Source organism: Cyanistes caeruleus, chromosome 13, assembly GCF_971803275.1.
Source record: "Cyanistes caeruleus chromosome 13, bCyaCae1.hap1.1, whole genome shotgun sequence".
NCBI classification, from domain to species: Eukaryota; Metazoa; Chordata; class Aves; order Passeriformes; family Paridae; genus Cyanistes; species Cyanistes caeruleus.
This window is the reverse complement of record NC_141713.1, coordinates 9,312,557-9,333,038: the sequence shown is the minus strand read 5'-3', so window position 1 is coordinate 9,333,038 and position 20,482 is coordinate 9,312,557. Positions and strand designations below refer to the sequence as shown.

The 20,482-nt window shown below is 37.4% G+C and overlaps 1 protein-coding gene across 4 annotated transcripts in view; it reads left to right on the top strand.

Moving 5' to 3' along the window:
- Positions 1-20,482, top strand: part of ADAMTSL3 (ADAMTS like 3) — a 177,960-nt gene that overhangs the window by 28,093 nt on the left and 129,385 nt on the right. For all 4 annotated transcript variants that reach the window (XM_086849604.1, XM_086849606.1, XM_086849607.1 and 1 more), the window contains one exon: positions 6,157-6,276. In XM_086849604.1, coding sequence (XP_086705730.1) covers positions 6,157-6,276 — 120 coding nt within the window. The remainder of the gene's footprint in view (positions 1-6,156; positions 6,277-20,482) is intronic.

Genomic DNA, 20,482 nt, shown 5'->3' with positions numbered 1-20,482 from the left:
GAATATGATTATAGTTACAGCTTAGATTCAGTTTTCAGTGATAGGCACTTCAAACAATAGCTGGACTATCAGTTTCTAAGTTGCTTGCTGGCAGTATTTTACTGTGTTGATAAAATGGTGGCTTTTCCAAAATATTTGAGAATTGTCTTTTGCTTATCTTCGTATGCATCTTCAACTCAGAGGCACATTTTCCAAACTTGTTTTATTTCTTCATGTTCATGCAGGCCTAGAATAAGAGATGAGAGGAAAAGTCATTAGATTTGGGCTGAAATCAGACTTAAAGTTTTAAGTCTGCTTTTAACTAATACAGAGCATGAAAAATGAAAGAAAAATCCTTGAGTCTCCCACTCTAACTCTGTCCCTGTGAGAGCTTTTGACTCAGTGGTTCAGATTGTCTCAGTTGTGACCTCCCTGATGAAATCTGACAGCCAACTTCTTCTTTCAGGGTTCTTCTATGAAGAAGTGCTTGACTTCAGCCAAGTCCTCCTCCATTTTTTCTGGGAGAAATGACATTTATACTTTAATTCTGATTTGAAATGCTGGTCTCTTAGTTTAATATTAATAATTAAATAATTGGCCTGGTCTGCTGAAATGCTGAGCTGCTGGCAGTTTCTGTGGAAACTCTGCTCTCTTGCAGGGTCTTTAAATGTTTCAGAGTGTCTAGCATTAGGAAGCTGTTTTTGTAGATCTTGGCCATGACAAAAGCTAATCTGACTCTTTCTAGATATTTATTAATCAGGATTGCTTGCTCTGGAGATATCCAAAGTTCTGAACTGTTGATGTGACATTGTTTATCTGCAAATAGACTTTTTCATCTGATGAAGTTGGAGTGCTGTGCTCTATCTGACATTTTTGTATGGGAGTCCTTGAAAATCCATTAAACTAAACTGCTACTTAGCTGGTATATTACTTCCCTGGGGCGTAAATCAAATGCTGCAGCAGCTTAGGAGACAGATATTTAACTTGAATTAAATAGGAATACATGCATTTTGGTATATGATTGGACTTGCTGTGCATATTAATCTGACAAGCATGTATTTACAAGTCATTATGAATGCAGATACTTTTTCTCATTTGGCTTTTCCCATCTTTTTTTTTTTTTTTTCTTCCCCTATAACAATGATTTTGGAAATGAACGCTGCCCATTTTCCACTTCCAACAAGAACTAATAAAAAGCCACAAAACTATGGAAAGCAAACTGCCTTCACTGTATTTGTCTTTTCTTTATAGCATTTACTTTGGGCAGGGTAGTGCAGTTGTGCATAGCTGTAAAGCTTTAGTTGATTGGACCTTTTGTCTTTTGTCTGTGTTTCTTTTTAAAAGCAAGATATCAAGGCAGTTTCAGGAAGTACATGGTATTTTTCATTTTCAACATTTGAAATAAATAATTTTGGAGCTTTCATCTGCATTACTCCAGTTTGCTCTCATTGTGCTCCCAGTTTTAGGAAGGACACAGACTTAGTTAGGGAATGACTGATTTAAGTATAAGTGATGTTTATATGTGTTAAATGTATGTTATAGCAGAGTTGTTACTCTTCTCTTGGTTGTGGTCCTTTGCACCAAGAAACTCTAAAATTAAAATTTTTTCTGTATCTAAAATATTAATGTTTTGTTTCTAATTATGCTCAAGTCATTTATTTGAGACATTACATCTCTGTTTTCTCGTCTTCTCGACCTTCACAGCTCGGATTTTGTAGAAGAAAGCTCTTTTTCTTAAGCTGCTGCTGTCTATATATAAATACGGAACAATTACTTTCAAGTCCACTGGTGGTTGTGATTAAGTAGAATAGTAGCATGCAATTACAAGGTTTGATTGAGCTTTGTCTTGGCCTTAGTATCAAATTATCTCCAAGAGCTGTAGACTAAACCATATTTTTAAAGTTTATCTGAAATGAAAATAGCAGTTTAAATCCTTGGATGAAATTGTTGCTCTCTAACTTGGAAGGAATGACTAATGGTTAATATTTATAATTTTTAGTAATAGGAAAACTCTACATTTTAGTGATTTGATAATTGTAAGTGAGCTGACACTCACTTGGAGTGGAATGGCCATAGTTAAGGTGAATCCTGGGCATCAAGGAAAAAGAGCAGTTAAAGTACTTTGCAATGTGTGGTCATTTCAGAATGTGTCAGTGGGATTCATTTTGGATCAAATGGAACCAGAAGTTGTGCCCCAGCAGTGCCTGCTGTGCTCAGTCACTGGGAGATGCTCGGCTGTGTGTGGGCGTTCAGTCCTTCTCAGCCTTGCCACTTGCTAATGGCAGTATTGGCTGGGAAGCACTCGGTGACCATTCCTCTTACTCTTAATAATAAATTGAAATAAAACCATCAAATCCAGCAGCTCAGGGGCTTCTAGTCAGTGCTCTACAGAGCAATGGAACTGGGCAGCAGCAAAAACAACGTGCAGCTCTTGATGGAAAAGGCTTGGATACAGGCAATTCTTTGTGTCTTGTGCAATTGAAGGTGGAAGAGTAATTTGGTCTTTCAGCACTCAGGTGGGGAGTGGTGAGTGAGGAACCAACCACAGCCTGAGATCAAAGCTGTGCTCCAGCCCAAGGCTGGAATAAACCCAGTGCCATTTCAAACTTCCCACTTCTGCTGATCAGGATAGCTCTCTTTGATCACATAGGTAGAAAAACGTAGCGTGGAAGACCTTATTTTTTCAGTTTCTGACTAATAAGTTACATGTCCTAATTGACTAGAAAGATTTTCAAACACTGATCTGTTTCCAATTTTTATATTTTCTTTTTTGTCAGTAGGTAATACATACTTTCTTGCTACATGATGTATTAATTTCAATGAATTTTATGTAATGATTAGTATTATATCTGCTTTGGCTACGTTATCACCTTCTACTGTCTTCATATACTTAAGATCATAAAAGCTGGTTTAAAATGCCTGCTTTAAATCTTAAGTGTACTTGTAACTTGACACATTTAATTTAAAGCTATTGAGATTAAACTGGCCATTAAACAGACCTAAAACACTAGTATGAAATGTAATTGTTTTCTGAAACTTGCACTTATAGTCTTTACTTTAAAGCATGAATTTATATCAGATTAGCTAAGTCATTCAGAGATGATCTCAAATATACTATAAATCCACAGACTGTTGAAATTTGAATTACGTTTAAGCCAAAGTACCCATAGAAATATAAAAGCCTCATAAGGAGCATTGGTAGATTCCTCAGTGGGGAATAAAATGGGCTAAGTGGAAACATTGTATTTTGTGTTCAGTACAATGTATGAATGAAAGTGCCTTGGGAACATGCAGCTTATCTGAAGGTCCCTGCATCTTAAGGGTAAAAATGTTTTTTGCTGCTTTGGTGAGTGGACACAAAAGAGTTCTTTGAACATTTGAAGAGTTGGTTTTTTAAAAATTAACTTCTCAGTTTGGGTTGTTTATCAGATGAAATTCATTGGTTTCAACATTAACAGCTGATAGTGTGTTCTTAGTGTTTCTTTTTTATTTTTAATTAATTGCTTGGCTGTGTTCTTTCTTACTCAACTTATACCAGACAGGCAGCAGTACCTATTGCTGCAGCTGACAATCAGTTTCCATTGTAACCTCCTGTGTAACTTTACAAAATATCTGCATTTTGCACTGAATTTTTCTGTACTTGGAAGCCAGATTTTGCTTGTCTGAATCTAGCAAGCATTTCTCTGCTCCTCAAGTGCCTAGCTGCTCATTAGCTTTTCACAAGAAAATGGAATGTGTGTTGGAAATCCCTAGTTTTTCTTGTTAATTGCTATTTCAGCTCCAAATACTAGCATGTTTATTCGAAGCATAACACTGATTAATGTCCAAAGACTTTGTATTTGAAATGTTTGAATTACAAAGATGAGAAATACAAGCAAGTTTATTGCTACTGACAAATTTGTTTATGAGAAATTAGGCAACAGTGTGATACATACAATTAGCTGAGAAGTATGGTGGGGTAATTTTGATTCTCTTCGGCCTGTAAATGAGGCAGAACTTCCAAATATATTGTTATAAAGCACTAGCACTTAACAGGATTATTTCCCAAACCATTCTACAAACATAAACTAAACTTAGCAATATTAAGATAGGTCAGTAGATGTTGTAATTGTTTTACACCTGGCAGAACTGAGGTAGAAATGAGAAGCACTTTAACCCAGGCCACTGGAGATTTAGAATGCATATCTCTTATCCATTAGGCCTGTGCTGAAATCATGGGATTACATCACTGCCCTATTCCCTGACACAGGATCTATCGATAGCCCATTGAAACCAGTGGGGAAGGATGCCAGATTATGTCAGCCCTTTTCATGTCTGGGTTATGCCTCACATGTCAAGGCTCACATCAGCTGCAGCCAGCTCGGATTCAGCAGGAAGCACAACTGTGGACCTCTTTTGGTGGCCTTATGGGGAAACAAACGGTTTTTACCAAATGTAAATTTGTTCTCCATATTTTATTGCTTAATTATGCATAAATAAGATCTGTTGGCTAAAGGGTAAAAGTGAGATCTCTGCTGCAGTAAGCTTTATAGAAATGTAAGGATAATACAGTGTGAATGTGAATCACTCTTATGTAGGTCTGATGAAAAAAGTCCTCTTTACAATCTTGTTCAGTCTTGCATGCTGAAATATGACCTTTACCCTAGTCTAGACATGTCCTTTGCAAGCTATTTCTAGTTTATATGAAGACTGCTTGATTTAAACCAAGTATGTTAATCTGATGCTGTCATGACTGATGGGGTTTGCAGTCTGAGAAGCTGACAGCTCTCAACAGAGTGAGCAAAAGCACTGTAAGCTTCTCCAGACCATCCTGCAAATGATGTGCCATCTGCTTTTTATGAGATAAGCTGAGAGCTTCAGAAGGTGAACTTACTGCAAGAAACTGCAGTAGGTCTTACCTTCCTTTTCCACCACAAACTGGTTTAAATTATGTTGATTACTTTAGAAATCTCTAGTTAACTGGCATCTATATTTGGTACAGTTCTAGCCAAGTCTAGAAACTGGGTGATGGCATCTGCCAGCTTTCATGTGAAATTGCTGCATAAATGTCAAAATATAGAGTTTAATTACACCCCTATTTATTCAGTTTATTCATTGGTAAATGTCCAGCAGTAACTTGCACATTTCAGGCCTCCTTCTTCTGCCCCAAAAGGTTTCAGCCTTTTGAAAGGTAATGTTCATTTCCTTGCCCTGTCCTCACTACATTGCTGGACTCAGTATTCTGCATTCAAAAGATGATTGCTTATTTTCTCTAGTATGCAAACCAGCTGGCTTCTCAGGGCAGTGTTGAATGCAGGAGGAATAAGGGCAGAAGAGTCTGTGCAGAGAATTTTCTACATTTCTGGGTTTCTTGGGACACCTCCAGTGCAGTGAGATGAGTGCTCGGCGTGTTGAGCACACTTCAGGTGCGCTGTGATTGCTGACCAGGCACAGATCCTCGAAGCAAAAGCTGTTCCTCTAATCAAAGCCCGGGTGTCAGACAGCCCAGCTGGAGGTACCAGCTATGATTCTGACAGAATTGACTCCTCTGTAGCTTGAAATGAAGCCTTTTTTTTTCTTTCCCAGCATGCTCTTAAGTGCTCTTCCTGAGTTGTGAATAGCATCCTGAACTAACATGGAGCTCTGCCTGTGTTCACTGCAGTCATTCCCACTCCCCATTTTTCTTTGCAGTCATGTCTTCCTGCAAGATAGCAAAGTAATTCATAGCGTCATGGCTTCACAGGTAACCCTACTGGACTAGGTGGGACCTCAAGATATCTTCTAAGCTGAGTTAGTCTATGATTCTGTGTTTGTTTCTTCCTGTAAAAATAAATATATTGTGTTTAACCAAAAAGCTTGTTACCTGCAGCAGCCACTTCTCTGATGAAGTGTACAAGGAAAGAAAGTGTAATGTTGCTTTTTGAATGTCTTTGATCAGTGATGTTGGATAAGCCACCACTCCTTTGGTTTAGTTGCTTATTCTGCTATTGAGGCATCTTGTTTTGGTTTGAACCTCTGCATGTCTCTATCACAGCAAAATATCCACCCAGAAATACCATGCATTAAAACACAACACTTTTTTTTTTATTATTTCCTTCAGAAGTTAGATTTTGTAATTGTATGCATAGTTTTTTTTTTTTTTAAAAAATTACTTGTGTTTGTAGGAGGTATAACATGACCTTTCTGAATTTCTTACAGACAAGAGCAGAGCAGTCCCAAGGTGCATACTTCTTGCCTGAGTTTGCACTTTCTCCACAGGGGAGTTTCCTTGAGGACACCACGGGGGAGCAGTTCCTCACTTACCGCTATGATGACCAGGTTAGTGTGCTGTGTGTGGAAATGATAGAGATGGATTGATTCATGTCACTCTGAGGCAAAGATTACTGTGAAACAGATTAAGATGGAGAGTTATCAAAAGATGTTATCTTTTGAAGGCACATCAAATTTATAGCAAGCTGAATGATAACACACTATGCAAAATCCAATTTAAGGAACTTAGTTGCATAAATAATAAATAAAACAACTTTTAGGAAATATTAATAGATTGTAATGGAGGCAAAAGCAGCAATATTTTAGTGATGTGTTAATAGATGTTTATAGTTAAATCTGCAAAATGTGTAGATTGTCCTTTCTATGAATTGCTTGGCTTAACTTGTTTTATTTAATGGAAAAAGCTGTGTTAGGCAGATTTTGCATTTTCCACCTTGTGAAAAGTCAGAATATTGTATTAGTTTATGAAGTTTTTGAATGGGGAAGTTGAGTGAATTATAAAGAAACAAATATAAATGTAATAATGGATGGAACAGTGTTTAGAAAGAAACAATTTTTTCTTTTAAGTTAAAAATTTTTAATGCTTTCTCCAGACCCATAGAAACATTATGTTAAACATGGAATATAGATATAAATGTAAAGAAAGCAACATGAAAGAAATGCTGTTAATCTTGGCAAAAGATCTGAAATAAACCTAGGAAATGTGTGGTGTGCTGTGGAAATTTACTCATAACACAATGTGTTCCAGAAGTCAGTTGAATTTCACATCAAAACTGTCTGAATTACATTCATAGACACTTACAGTACATTTCTTAATGTAAGAGGAGGGAATTTGTTAGGAAACACTCCCTGTAGAAGTGAGAGAAGAGCCAAACTTTCCCTGCATCACAAGGTATGGTTCTGTCAGTGATGGGCAGATTTATTTTGAAAGATGGGCTCCTTGCAGGAGCTTCTTGAAGAAAATAGTTTGCTCATCACAATCTTAAAAGAGAGAGCTGAGGTGAGTTTATTTAAGCTTTAAATTGGCAATGTTTTTAGACAGATAAAAGGAAGCAGAAAAGCTACAATAGAAGGCATGCTGAGCCACTGTGAACTATTTGAATTTAGTTTGATTGTTTACAATAATTCATACTTTTGCTTCCCTAGAGGGTCTTGATTATCAACAGAAAAAGTTCTTGGATAAGACCTTCCTTGGACCAAACACCTGGGAAAGCAATAACTTATAGGACAGTAAAATGCAGCTGCAACTCAGGCTGCATTTAATGACAGTAGTTGAAAAATACTGTAAAGGTTATACACTTTGATCAAAATAGTTTCCATTTAATGGAACACATTTTCGAAAAGATGATAAATCAAATATAACAGAGGCTTAGTCTGAGTCTTTGACTAGACTGTTTGGACTATGTGAATAATATAGCTGATTAAAAAACAAACAAAATGAATCCCCTTGAAAAACCCTCAAATACCAGCATAGCTCTATACAGAAGCCAGTTCCAAGCCCAATTCCATTTGATGGAAAGAATTCCATTTGCTGGAAAGTTTTTCATTAATTCCATTGAGATCTGAATTGGATCTAGGATATGGCCAGCTTCTGTTCTTTCATAAATGTGATTTAGTTTTGAAGCCTGCTCTTCCCAGACACTTAGCAGTATGAAATTAAGTTTGAATTCCTGGAACTGAAAGTGGTGCTGAAACATCAAAATGCTGAAAGTAAAAGCAACTGTATTAGCAGTAGTTTCTTTTGAAAGAAAATTCGGTCCCTAAGCATTATTTATTAAAAGTTATGAATACATTGAATGCAGATGGGAACTGATCCCTATCTCTAGCTTTACCTTCCTGCAAGTAAACCAGGATTTCTTTGGTGAATAGAAAGATTTTCCTTGATTTTCTAGGAAAGTAATCATAAGTTTGTAGTAATATACAGTTATAATTATACTTTTGCTGAAATGTTAATACAAAACTCAATTGTATCATGGTCAAACTGGGTTAGAAAACTAGATTTTTCTGTGTTATATGCAACTCTTTCTTTTGACATTTACTGGTACGAATAGAGGGAAGTCTTATAACCAGAGGGTGAATAATTCATTGAATAATCTCTTGAATTTTTATGAGCTGGAATGGATATGTTTGACACTTGAGAAATGTGATAAGAATACACAGGTGAATAAAAAGAGGGGAATATATATACACTGAAAGCTCATTTTAACATATCTAGCACAGAAATTTAATCAGCACTGAAACTTTACCACATAAAGAATGCAGCAGCATCTTCTCTCACACCTTAATTCCTTAATTTAGTTTTAGCAATTCATTTTCTGTTTTGTCCTACTGTGAAGGGCTGCTGGCCTTTGGGAAATACATTCCTGCACTTTCCCTGATGTCTGGAAGTGTCCTCTGGGCATCCCTACAGGGTCCTGGTGTTCTTGTACATCCCAAGTTGCACCTGAAAATAGGAAAATTGAAGTAACCTTGTGCACTGACTCTAGTAAAACAAGGGATCAGTCTGATCTTGTCTTCTGTGGAGACAATTCCTCCTCCTGTGTCCGTGGAAGGGAACAGAATGCATAAGAGGGGAGAGAGGTCCCTGAGACTGTGGTATGAAGGTGGAGAAGAGGGTGGCTCACAACCTCTGTTCTTTTGGCTAACCAGTGTTGAGACACCTGCAGGAAAACCATCTATCCCTATCTTCCCAAGAGTGCCCTTTTCCCCCTTGCACTGTTCCTTTTATCCAGTCCAGTACAATTTCCAGGGATAGATGGATAATATTTTTATATAGCAGCATCATCATCGTCATGATCCAAGATTAGTTTCCTTACATCCTCCAAACTCAGGAATGTTTCAAAGGGGTTTTCTTTGGCTGTTGCGTGTGATACTTTTCAAGCAGGGAGCCAGTTTAATCAGAATCATTCATTCCTTTGTTAGTAAGTAATCTCAGTAAAATAGAACTAGCTGTTACTTAAATATTCAAAAGTATTTGCTATCTGAAATGACAAGCTTACAGTTTGAAATGAAAGATGAGTAAATATTAATAGGAACACACTGTACTTTGCTCTAGCCCAGCAGAATTACACACAGATTCGTGTTGTACATGCAAGATAGTACATTTTGTTCTGGTTTAATCTGGCAAGACTGTGCTCTCATTTTTGTACAGGACTGCACTAACCTCTTTGCATATTTTGTTGCTCTGTGTGTATTTAAGAATTACATGCAGATGAAATTCTTTGGATAGATATTTTCAAAATTCAGTGACTATCCTATTTACCACTTCTATGACTATAGAGGAAAATACCTTTGAAGATCTGATTCAATTCTGACTCTCATTCACTGGGGTGACACCTGCATAGAGTGGGACATTAAGAGTTTTGACACATTTATTGCTGTATCTTCAGGGAAAAACAGTGATTCAAAGCAAATACTTCTGAGGGATCCCAAAGGACAGAAATGTAGAAATGTTTAAATTGAACCTTTTCTGAAGGCTCCTGTATTGTTCACCAAGTGATGTCTTGTATCAGTGCATTGCATCCTGCATTTCTGAAATTCTGCTGAGTCACTGCAATTTAAACCTGACTTGGTACCAAATAGATTATGATGCATAGCCAAAGACTTCAAGTGCTGATAGAAATTTGAGATTAAAAAAAGTCTCCTCCTACCATTCATGAAAATAATTAAATAACTGAATAAATACATGAAAAAAAAGAAATTATGAAATAAATATACAAGTAATAGCCCTTTCTCCAACTTTCAGATACATGTTGAACCTTGCCATAAGGAATAGTTTCCTAGTATTCTTTCTGATTTTTTTTTTTGGCTTTTCACCTTTTAATCTATTACAAGGAATTTTTTTTCTTTTCCAAAATACTAGTAGTACTGGAAAGCTTTCTTGCAGAAATAAAATGTTCTTGTTTTCTGACACTTAAGGTATTGCTTCCAAGTATTAAAACCATTCCATATGACGGACCACCAAGAAAGACAGCAGTGAAAACTTGGTTGGGTTGAATGTGTTTGAAGTACATTTCCACTTTGATTGGCTGGCTGGGAGTTCTCTTGGGGGTGTGGGTAAAAAATGGGAAAGAAAAAATAAGTTTATCTTTCAAGTGAGAAAATGTTTGCTTGACCAGTTAGCTTTCTAGTTGACCTTGCTTCTTCTAAATTTTATGATATTTACAAGTTTAAACTCACAAGGATAGCCTGGTTCTGGAATTAGATATATGGTCCTAACCAGTTCAATATTGGCAAAGAAATCTAATGTTTCTAAACAAATATTAATGGAAATCTGCTCTATCACACTTGCAAGGTAAGGTAGAAACTGTTCAGTCTGTTTTCAACTAGATGTGAAATACCTGTAATTCTGTACCATTATATACCTGTAATACCCAGGCTGCAACTGCTACACCTCATCTACTTACTAGTCTTTCTTTGGGTTTGCTAGAAAAGTGCCTTGTTATAAAGTGAATGCCAAAATTAGGAAAATAAATATTCTCATTTAAGCCTTGTCTTCCACAAATAGAAATAGTCTGTCTTGGCTTCTGCTTTTTCAGGGGAAAAAGGAGCATGGCATTTAAATTATTAATTTGAAAAAATGCAGTGGAACCCGAGATCTGAATACCTTCAAAAATTAATATCAAAATAAACTGATGGAACCTATTACTCCACCTTTTTATTTGTAGTCGGACAGCAATACCTGTTTGTGTTTGTCCTGTAAGTTTTTCGTATTACACCGAGGAAACTCTTGTGTGGACAGAGGTTGTTTTATGGGTGCTGCTGGGCTGACAGCCATTTTCCCACAGTTTCCTTCATCTCTTTCCCCTTTCCACCTGCTGCTGATTGCCATCCTCCAGAGCGGTACCTGAGTCACAGCCTGCTTTGGAGAATCAGCTGCTTGCTGCCTTCTGCCTCTCTCTCTGAGCCTTTTTATTCCTTTGCCGGGTAGTTTGCATCTAAATCACCAGAGAAATGGAGCCACATGTTTTCAGGCTTGGAGATGAGTCATGTAAGGGACATTACAGCAAATTAACACGTCAGTGAAGACAAGCTCTAATCCTGAGAAGGGAGGAAGATTTGTAGTTGGTGGCTCACTTGCTACCCATACACATAAAGCTTCAGTATTCTCCATTTGAGAGGGAGCCTGAAACTTGTGTTATTCTCTGACAAGCCATTTTTGTTGATACCCTGAAAAATCTTTCAGAACTATTAAAAAGACTTAACATCTTGAATCTCAATGTCTAGCTGTTCATTTAGAGATTCTTTCTTTGAATAAACAAACTGTTTTCAAGTGGCCACAAACTATTTCAGGCATTCTTCTATAATGAAAACATTCCAGTACCGAACACTTGGTGGTTTCATTTGTGTATTTGGACAATGAACTGATAAACTTAATTTTATCCAAGCACCAGAATTGCAACCACTAATACGTGGCTGTGGGAATTTCAGCGCTGGGTTAGAAATGCTCCTTCTCTGCTGTGTGCAGGACTGACCTTGCAGTCCTCGCTCAGCCAGTCTGCTGCTATTAGAATAACACCCATTTCACTGACTTGAATCCTGCAAGTCATTCCATTCTCTTAGCTGGGACAACTTGTGTAAGTAACAAATTGCTAGATCAGGTTTGTGGTACTCCATGCTAATCCCACAGATGTCTGTAACGAGTTTTAAATTGTATTTAAGGAGTTTACAGCCATGTGTGTGAAGATAAAAAGCATCATTTGGTGTTTCTCTGAAAATTTAACTAAAGGCAATGTTAGGTGCTACCTAATACTTTTAATTCTATTCCTTTTTTGTAATATATGTATACCTTCATTTTTTTTGTTCACAGGTTTAATTTTGGTCCATATTTTTCAGGTTATGTCTTTTGGTTGTTTTTTTTTTTTGGTAAGTAAGTTAGCTCCATAATCAAGTGAAATGTGTTTCTGATTTGGAGTGGAAAGGAGGCAAGGATTAAGAGAAAATGAAAACCACTTACAATTTCAGGCAAAACTACTCTTAGAGAAGCTGGTACTGCATAAGTCAGGCATGATCCTATTCAAACAATACTTTTGTTTAGGCTAATTACTGGCTGGAAGTGTGTGAGCAGCATATGCATGAGTAATTATATCATTACTTGTGTGTGATAGGTTGCTTAGTGAACTGAAAACTGTTTTTAAGTACTTTTGTTTATTGGCAAACAGAATGGGGAACTGGCACTTATTAAACACTACCATTTTTAGTTAAGAGTTTTGTTGTTCAGAGAAAATAGTGGAATTGCTGTTTGCAGTCCATGTTTCTTTGTGCACTAAGAATTAAAGACTTTCTTGTTTTCTATTACTGCCTCAGCCCCAGCCCTGCCAAAGGTCTCTGTGTGTAAATCATACTTACAGAAGCCAGCAGGTCTTCGCCTTGTGCAGTATTACAGCCTTCACAGGGAGAATCTGTACAGTTTCTGCAGAAAACACATTTTATATCATTTCAATTTGGGTCAAATACATTCTCCAAGGCTGTAATCCTATTCCACCAAATTCTGTGGTGAAACTCACTGCCCTGGGCCCGTAGCCCTTCTGTGGCTGTGGTGATTCTGACCTCAGCAGCTGGCAGAGGACTCCCCGGTAGCAGAAGTGACCCCTCATTTGCAAGGTCATCCCCCAGAATGATTTCTCAAGGAAGAAAGGAGAATGGACAAAAACTTTTAGTTGTTTCCCTTATTCTTGCTCCCCTGGGTGCTGGATAGATATTGAAGCTGCTCTGGTGGATGATAAAAGACTATGCAGGGGGTACTGATTTTCTTCCTTTTTTCTTAGACATACTTCTGGGGCCAAAAATTGATGTTTATTCTGTTTGAGGTTGAGCTGTATTGAAAAATCCACTTTAATACTAAGTACCTTGCTTTTCTAGCACCTCTACCGTGCATATTTTTCATAAAAGACTTAAATTTTTAAACTCACATTCAGTGTTTCATGTTCTAATGTTTACAATTCCAAGTTTTCCCAAATATGTTCTTCAGTTTCTAGCAATAGATTAAATGTATTTTTTGTCTTTTTTTTTTTTTTTTTTTTTTATCTTTCATTTTCCAAGGAGCAGACAGAAAGATGTGTTCTTGGGCAAATATTCTGCTGAAAATTCTTTAACTCAATTCTGATATACTGGACTAGTAACAGGACACCTGAACAATTAACATAATACAGAGTAGGTGCTCATTTAACATTCTTTAGAGGAGCCAAATGGTTAAACCATGAGAGATTGATACAATGCCATGTGAATTTCACACTGACCTCCTCATGCCCCTAGTGAACCTCCAGAAGTTGGCACATGCTCTTATCCAAGAATTTTGACATTGATAAAGGCTTAGGTTCAACCTTCTAAATTAAGACTGAAAGGTCTGGAGCTAACAGAAATAATCCCATGCTTACACAGCCCTGACGTGGTGCTGCTATCATCTATCAATAAGAGTTCATTGAGATACAGGAGAGAAGTGCTTCTAAATCAAAAAGATATATTTCAATTACTGTGGGAAATGCAGTGCTTGGAGCTGGAAAGTCATTCTTCAGATATACATGGATGAGAGGATGTTTCAGGCTGATAAAGCCTAATGGTACATTAATCACTTTGCTTATAAACCACAAACATTTTGAAACCATGTTTTTTCACTGGTCTTAATCAAGGAAAGAGCAGATTGAATTTAGTTTATTCAGCTAAATTTATTGAACTTCTTATTTTATTGAGCTCCTGTTAAATTTTGCACAAATGGAAAGATAAAATTGTATTGCTGAATTTTTCATGAAGGATGAATATAATTGATACAGATTTTTTTTTCTTTCTGTGTCGTTTCTGCCACAGATAACATTTAAAGCCCTATGAGAATTTATAGCAGCTTCTTCCATGTAACATAGAAAGCCTTAGTAGAAAAATGAAAGAAATTTCAGTTTATACTGTCCCTAGAATAATGAATAGAAAAATACTTGCTTGATAAAATGATTAATCCCATGTTAAGGTGTTTCTGATAGAATTACATCGTTTTGCAAAGCAGTGGGTAATTTAAATATCATTTATATTGTTGAGAATGTAGATAATATCCCACATTTCCTTAACAGTCATCTTTCAGGCCTGTCCAGCATGGGAAAATTATTTATAGGAGAGATGGAATGTCACAAGGACCCTTTTAATAGAGATGTACTTGAACCTAAATTTTTTTTGATTTATATGCCACTAATGTAGAAGATGAAGTGAAAAACCTTTTAAAAATCTGCATCTTTTGGCTTTCTTTCTAGAAACAGATAAAAAGATTCTTGATATCATTAATACTTGCATAATGACCCAGGCTTAGGACAACTAAAGAACAATCTCTTTACTGATTCCAACAGTTATTTTGCTCTGAACTGTTTCAAAATAACTGTCAGCACTGCCAGTGAAACCTAACTTATTTCTACTAGTTATTAGACTTCAAATGCTATTTGCTTACACAGAAGAAAATGAAAAATATTAATTATCAATTTTTGCAATAACAGGAGAAAGGGTAAATGTAGGTTCATTGAGAGGATCACTGCTGACAACTGTTTTTTTAATTTTCAGAGCTTAGAATGTGTTGCAGGTTGTGGTACTGTAGGTTCTGAGGCATTTTAATTCTCTGAATGGGAAACACCCTGGTGCTGTCTGTGTCAGGAGCAGGAGTAGCTTCCCACCAGCACTTTTGCTGAGCCTTGGCTTGGAGGCTTAGGGGTACAGAGGTTGTGCATGGCTTTGAGAAGCAGAGCTGGGAGAGTTTGTATTTAAAAAAAAAAAAAAAGGGTATGGAATTTGTTACTCATTTTTTTCATGTTATGGAAGCTCTGATTTTTTTCTTCATTCTTCTGTTTTATATAAAACAGTTGCCTGCTTTGCTGATTGAACCATAACCTATTGCTATTTACTAATCCCTTTAAACCATTTCCCCCAAGAAAACACTGAAACTTTGGGTGCTACTTCCAGTGTGCAGGATGTCCTGTGAATGTCAGTGGATTTTTTTGCATGTCTGAAACTGCTTACAGAAATAAATGCTTGCATGTGATTTGAGGCAATAGCTGCAGGTGCTCAGTTCTTGCTTGAGTGTTTAGCAGGGCCTTTGATAAAGAGTAATGCTGTATTTGAACATTAGCCTTAAGTACTGTAAGGTACTTGACACGAATTGTAGGTTCCACGCTTTGTGGAATGATTGGCAAATCAAACGTTCCTTTTTATTCCCTGTGTTTTCCCCCTCACTTTCCTATAGACAGGCGACTCTTATGCTGATTCTTGGTCTGGAAGGAAAGGCAGTCAGAACTCTGAGAAGTGGAAACAATCTGGACTTTTTTTAATACTCTTAAGACTGTAAAACCTGACCTCTTTCCACTTGAGCCTATGTAATCTAGCTTTATAAAATTATCTCATTGGTAGTAAACTTTTTTGTTTGTTTTTGTTATAATGCTATAAGATATTTTTGTGCTTTGATGGTATAAGCCTTTATTCATTTAACATTTTTACATTGCATAAGAGAAAAAGGACTTTTAAAATGGCACCAAACCTTTAACTGATTTACAGGTTCATGAAGCAGACTGGAGTATTTGCACATGGGTGAGAAAAATTAGTAGTAATAGGCTGCTGTATGATGTGGGATGTTTTTGTAGTTTTTAAAATAGCCCTTGGGAGATGGTTGCAATTGTAAATACAAGATATGTTCTCCTTTACCTGATTATTTAGGCTTTGGTCCAAAAATCATAGTAATTTCAATAGACTTTGGATCAGCTCTTCATTTTTTTTACTGCAAAAAGAGATTTGCCATTGATTTCAGGCAGATTGCATTCAGGTGCCCCAAAAGAAATCCTACAGACTGTTTAATCAGGGAACTACTGGAAAATGGGATTGATGCTGCAAAGCACCAGCATCATTCCAGCCTCAGCTCTCTGCAAAAAGACAAGTTCAGTGGTGTTTGTTTGTTTCAAATCTGGTGTCCAAATGATGTGTGAAGGCTTGTACAGTGAACTTTTTTTTATTTTACCCAGCTTCTGGATTTGGTGAGGATCAGAGAGTTTTCTGTGATTTATACAAGCAAACCTATTTGACAAACACACCATGAATGCTGAAATGAATCCTGTGTTCAAAATAGTTGATCTGTTTCAGTAATTATGCTGTGCTCAGATCACCTAAAAAAATGCTGACAAGATGTAGTTTACTGCTCCATTCTCAGAATGCAGAAAAAATCTTTGCTAAAAATACACATTGTTTTTCTTTGTGTAGCATATAGGTCAGTGATCTTCCTTTGTCTAAGTAATATGATTGTATAAGGTATAAATCTGAAGAAACAAGCTGTGGTCTTTCAGGCAGCTCACAAAATGTCTCATAACATCAACACAACATATGGCAAAATACCTTTTTTTACTGTTTATAAAAAAAGGGCTTGGTATGCATCAGTTTCACTTAAAAGAAATGTATTGCATTGGCTTGAATGTTTTTTGATATTATTAATAGATGGCATAAAATATGTTCAAATATCAGACTATAAACCATGAAATTTTACCACCTTTTAGTGCTGGCTCCAGTGGTAAGTATTCAGGGCAATATTGCAGTGTAATGTATGAATCACAATTATATCTTAAGTCTCTTATTAAAATACTAAATTTTAAACTTGTCCTGCCCTTTTTATTCCATTTGAAAAAAAATTTGTTCTTTTTTTTTCCACAGGTATTTTTATACTTTGCAGTGAACTTGCCAGTTAATGTTCATTCTTCTCCTGCTTCTTCAATATTGAAGCTATAGGATAGTCTGTTTTTCTCATATTTTCAGCTCTGCATTCTAATGAATGTGAGGCAAAGAAAAGGAAATTCTTAGAAATTGTCCTTTTTCAATGCAGTTAAGTGACTTCCTTTAAATGAAGGCTATTGCCCCAAAATTAATTTTAAAGGGGATGTCTTTAGAGTGTCAGAAGAGATTATCATCCTTGTAAGGTGTAATGATAATGGAAATACCTCCTGTACTTTGCTGTAGGAGAGACTAGGGCCCTGCATGCTGAGGGGAGGCTCTGTGGCAGCTCCATGAGGCCTTTCTCAGAATTGGTTCTGCATATGTTTGTTAATATTCTGGTGTGTGTGGACAGAAGATTTGGGACCCTGTCTAGCACAGATAAAATAGATTACCTCTTGCACAGACCTTGGAGTCTACAGCCCAGCACTTGGGCAGGTGAAATCTTAATTCTTGTGAGGACTCCCGTGTACGTCAGAACTACCCTGTGAGTAAAGGGGCCGCACGTTCCAACGTGTCAGCAGGATCAGGACCTCCTTTACAGCCCTCAGCTTTGAAATTCCATGCTTAAACTCCTGTGAGGACCCCAAAGAGAGACAGCACCTCTTGGGAAGATCTGAACATCTCCTGCTCATATTGCAGTGAGTGGAAGTTGAAATAATTTGTTGTAATATGATGGGGCCAACAGGTCTTCCCCTTTCATAGCTCAGATGTGTACTGATGTAATAACTCCCATTATTCCAGCCTTGTCATAAAGCTTACCATAAATTGCAATCAATCTAATTTACATTTTAACCATTATTTTTCTTAAATGAGGGACTCAAAACCATTTTTGCAGATTGACGACATCAGAAGATTTTCCAGCTTAATGAAAAAATCCAAATGACCACATAATATTTTCAAAGAACAGACTGGTGGAGGCTGGCCTGTAGTCAGAAAAACAGTGTAAAAATTAACTCTGCTACATTGTGATTTAATTTTAAATTAACTTACGGTTTTTTGACAACATTCATACTTCATAGAATAGGTGTAGGGTGCAAGTTTTCTGTATTTCCTACCATGAAGAAAAAAAGAAAAAAACATTAACTCTGACATCTGTTTTTAGCACTTTCCTTCATATTTTTGGATGAATGCCTGGCAAAAGCTGGAAAGCGACTAAGAGATCAACCAAAGATGGCCTAAGGGCCTGTTCCCAGCTGGTACGACATCTGGAATGTTATATATAGTGGATAAATTCAGAGTTGTAGTTTAATAAGATTGGTATTCAAGCATTCGGCCTACAGCAAAGGAAAGGACAGTGAAGCTGACAGCATGTATGGTGCATAATATGTCAAGGTGTCTGAAATATAATTTGCTGGGTTTTCACTTTCATTTTGGCAGATCCCCTATGCTTACATATAAACTTTCATCCAGTATTGTTTCGAACCCTTAAAAAATAAAAGGTGAAGTCATATTGGTATTATATCCAGAGTCTTATCTTTTCACTAAGCTTAGAGTATGTCTGGGTTTCTTTCTTTCTTCTTCGGAAAAAAGTGCTAAAGACAGATTTTTATGAGCTGACTAGAAATAACTTAAGCTGCTACCTTTGCAAATTTCAAGTATATGCAGTCTTTTACAGTGAAGATTTTACAGAATAATAAACTATTCAGGAATCTGGACTTGTGCTCTATGGAGCCATATTTGCAAGATTTATGTCTCAGAAGGCCTGAGTATTTTTCTATTTAGCGTTTAGTTAATCTTTGGTCATCTAACCTCCAAATTGTAATTGAATGTGTTGCTAGACAGGCCCAACAAAGCTGCAGGCAGGGATCAGGACAGAGCCACCTGCTAAGAGCAGCCCTGAGCATGGCAAGAAGGTCTGAAAATGGGCTGAAGGCACGTTCTGTTTGCAGCCCTGTAAGTGCTCCAGTCCCACAGAGCGCTCCCAGGTCCTGCTGCTGTCAGATTGCCTTTGTGTGTCCCAGAATAAAGCTAAACTTGCCCGTTCTGCACAGGCTGCTGTGTCCTGCAGCGGGCAGAGCCCTTGAGGTGCTTGGGGACAGGCCACTCTGGGAGGCTGCTGAAACATCTTCGTGTGGGGCTGTGCTGCTCTGCACGTGTTCCCTTTCTGTTTTGTGGCACTGTGGGCTTCTCCCTCTGATCTGCCTCTTTCCTGTGGGATGCTGGAGTGGGGGAGTCTGAGAAACTGCGCTTGTGATTGGGAGTGACAGCATGGGCAAGGGAGTGTGCACTGGAGGGGGCAGGGTGTGAATCGTGACTGGGCTGTAATTGATGGAGAGGGGTGTAATCAAAGGTCTTATTCCTCCATTTTTTTTTTTTTAGAAAGGACTTGGTAGTTCCTCAGCACATTGTGGTCATTTCTGTATTATTTATTGCTATGTGAGATCTTGCAGGTGAAGACAAGCAGCTTGAATATGGCTTGGAAGAAGGCCAACAGAATCCAGGGGAAGATGGACCTAGAGAGGGAGGACAGATGACTTTTGCAGTTGCATTTTGGTAGCAGTTTGGATTTGGAGGTGGAAAGGCCAGATCTGAAATGACTGCAGCTGACAAAGAAAGCTGATTTGTCTGCAGGGTGGTGTCACTAGTTGTTGTTTAGCTGGTGGGAATGACAACAAAACCTTACTATAAAGTTGTGTGTGTGGTGCAGATGTCTGTGCATATGGTGCAACTGAAGCTTAGGAGGCTGAGATCATAGAGAACAAGAACAGAATAATCTGTTCTTTCCTTGACAGCACTAACAGTATAGAAATATTTAATAGTTATAAATAGGAGAAGAGAAAAATATAAGTGATTGCCTTGCAAAACTGTCTGTCTCGTTCTTATGTTTTCTTTTGCTTAGCCAAACTGTATCTTAGTGAGTTTGGGGATAGCCAGTGAAATCCCTACTGCTATCTACTGCTTTACTCTGGTATGCAAAATATTAGTAAAAAAATCTAATTCTAGGTAGTGCTCAAAAAATTAACATATTTGAAAAGGACACGTATTCTTGTGAGAGGAACTTAGTACCTCTTGTCACAGGATGTGATCTTTTCTACTTTTTTCTTTTCCCTTTGGTTTGATTCCTCTTCTGTGGTATCTGCTATTACAATACTTTCTAGTAGTGCTCTGAAGAGATTGAGAGTCTCAATGGGTTGTTAGCCAACCTGCTTGCTTTTCACTTCTCTCCCCATATATTGGTTATAGGCAGTTACCTATAAGTTACCTCAAAGTCCTTCAGGCTGGATTTCTTGAGTAGTGCTTTGCCTTTGGAGTTGCTGCCATTGTCTGGTCTGATCTCAGTTCTTCCCTGATTCTTCTGCCCAGCCTGTGCCACGTGTTCTGCAGGCAAGACTTCCAGAGCTCCAGTAGCCTAATGGGTCTCCCCAGTGGCAGACAGCTGTGTTCCTACTAGAATAATTTTCACTTTTTCCAGACTATAAGTAAAGCATATTTAGAACAACAAAGCGTCCACCTAAAGCAAACATTATGTTAAGGTGAAACATGATTTTAGCACCACAGTCTCAGGTGATTTGCACAGTAACATGTTGCCCAGTCT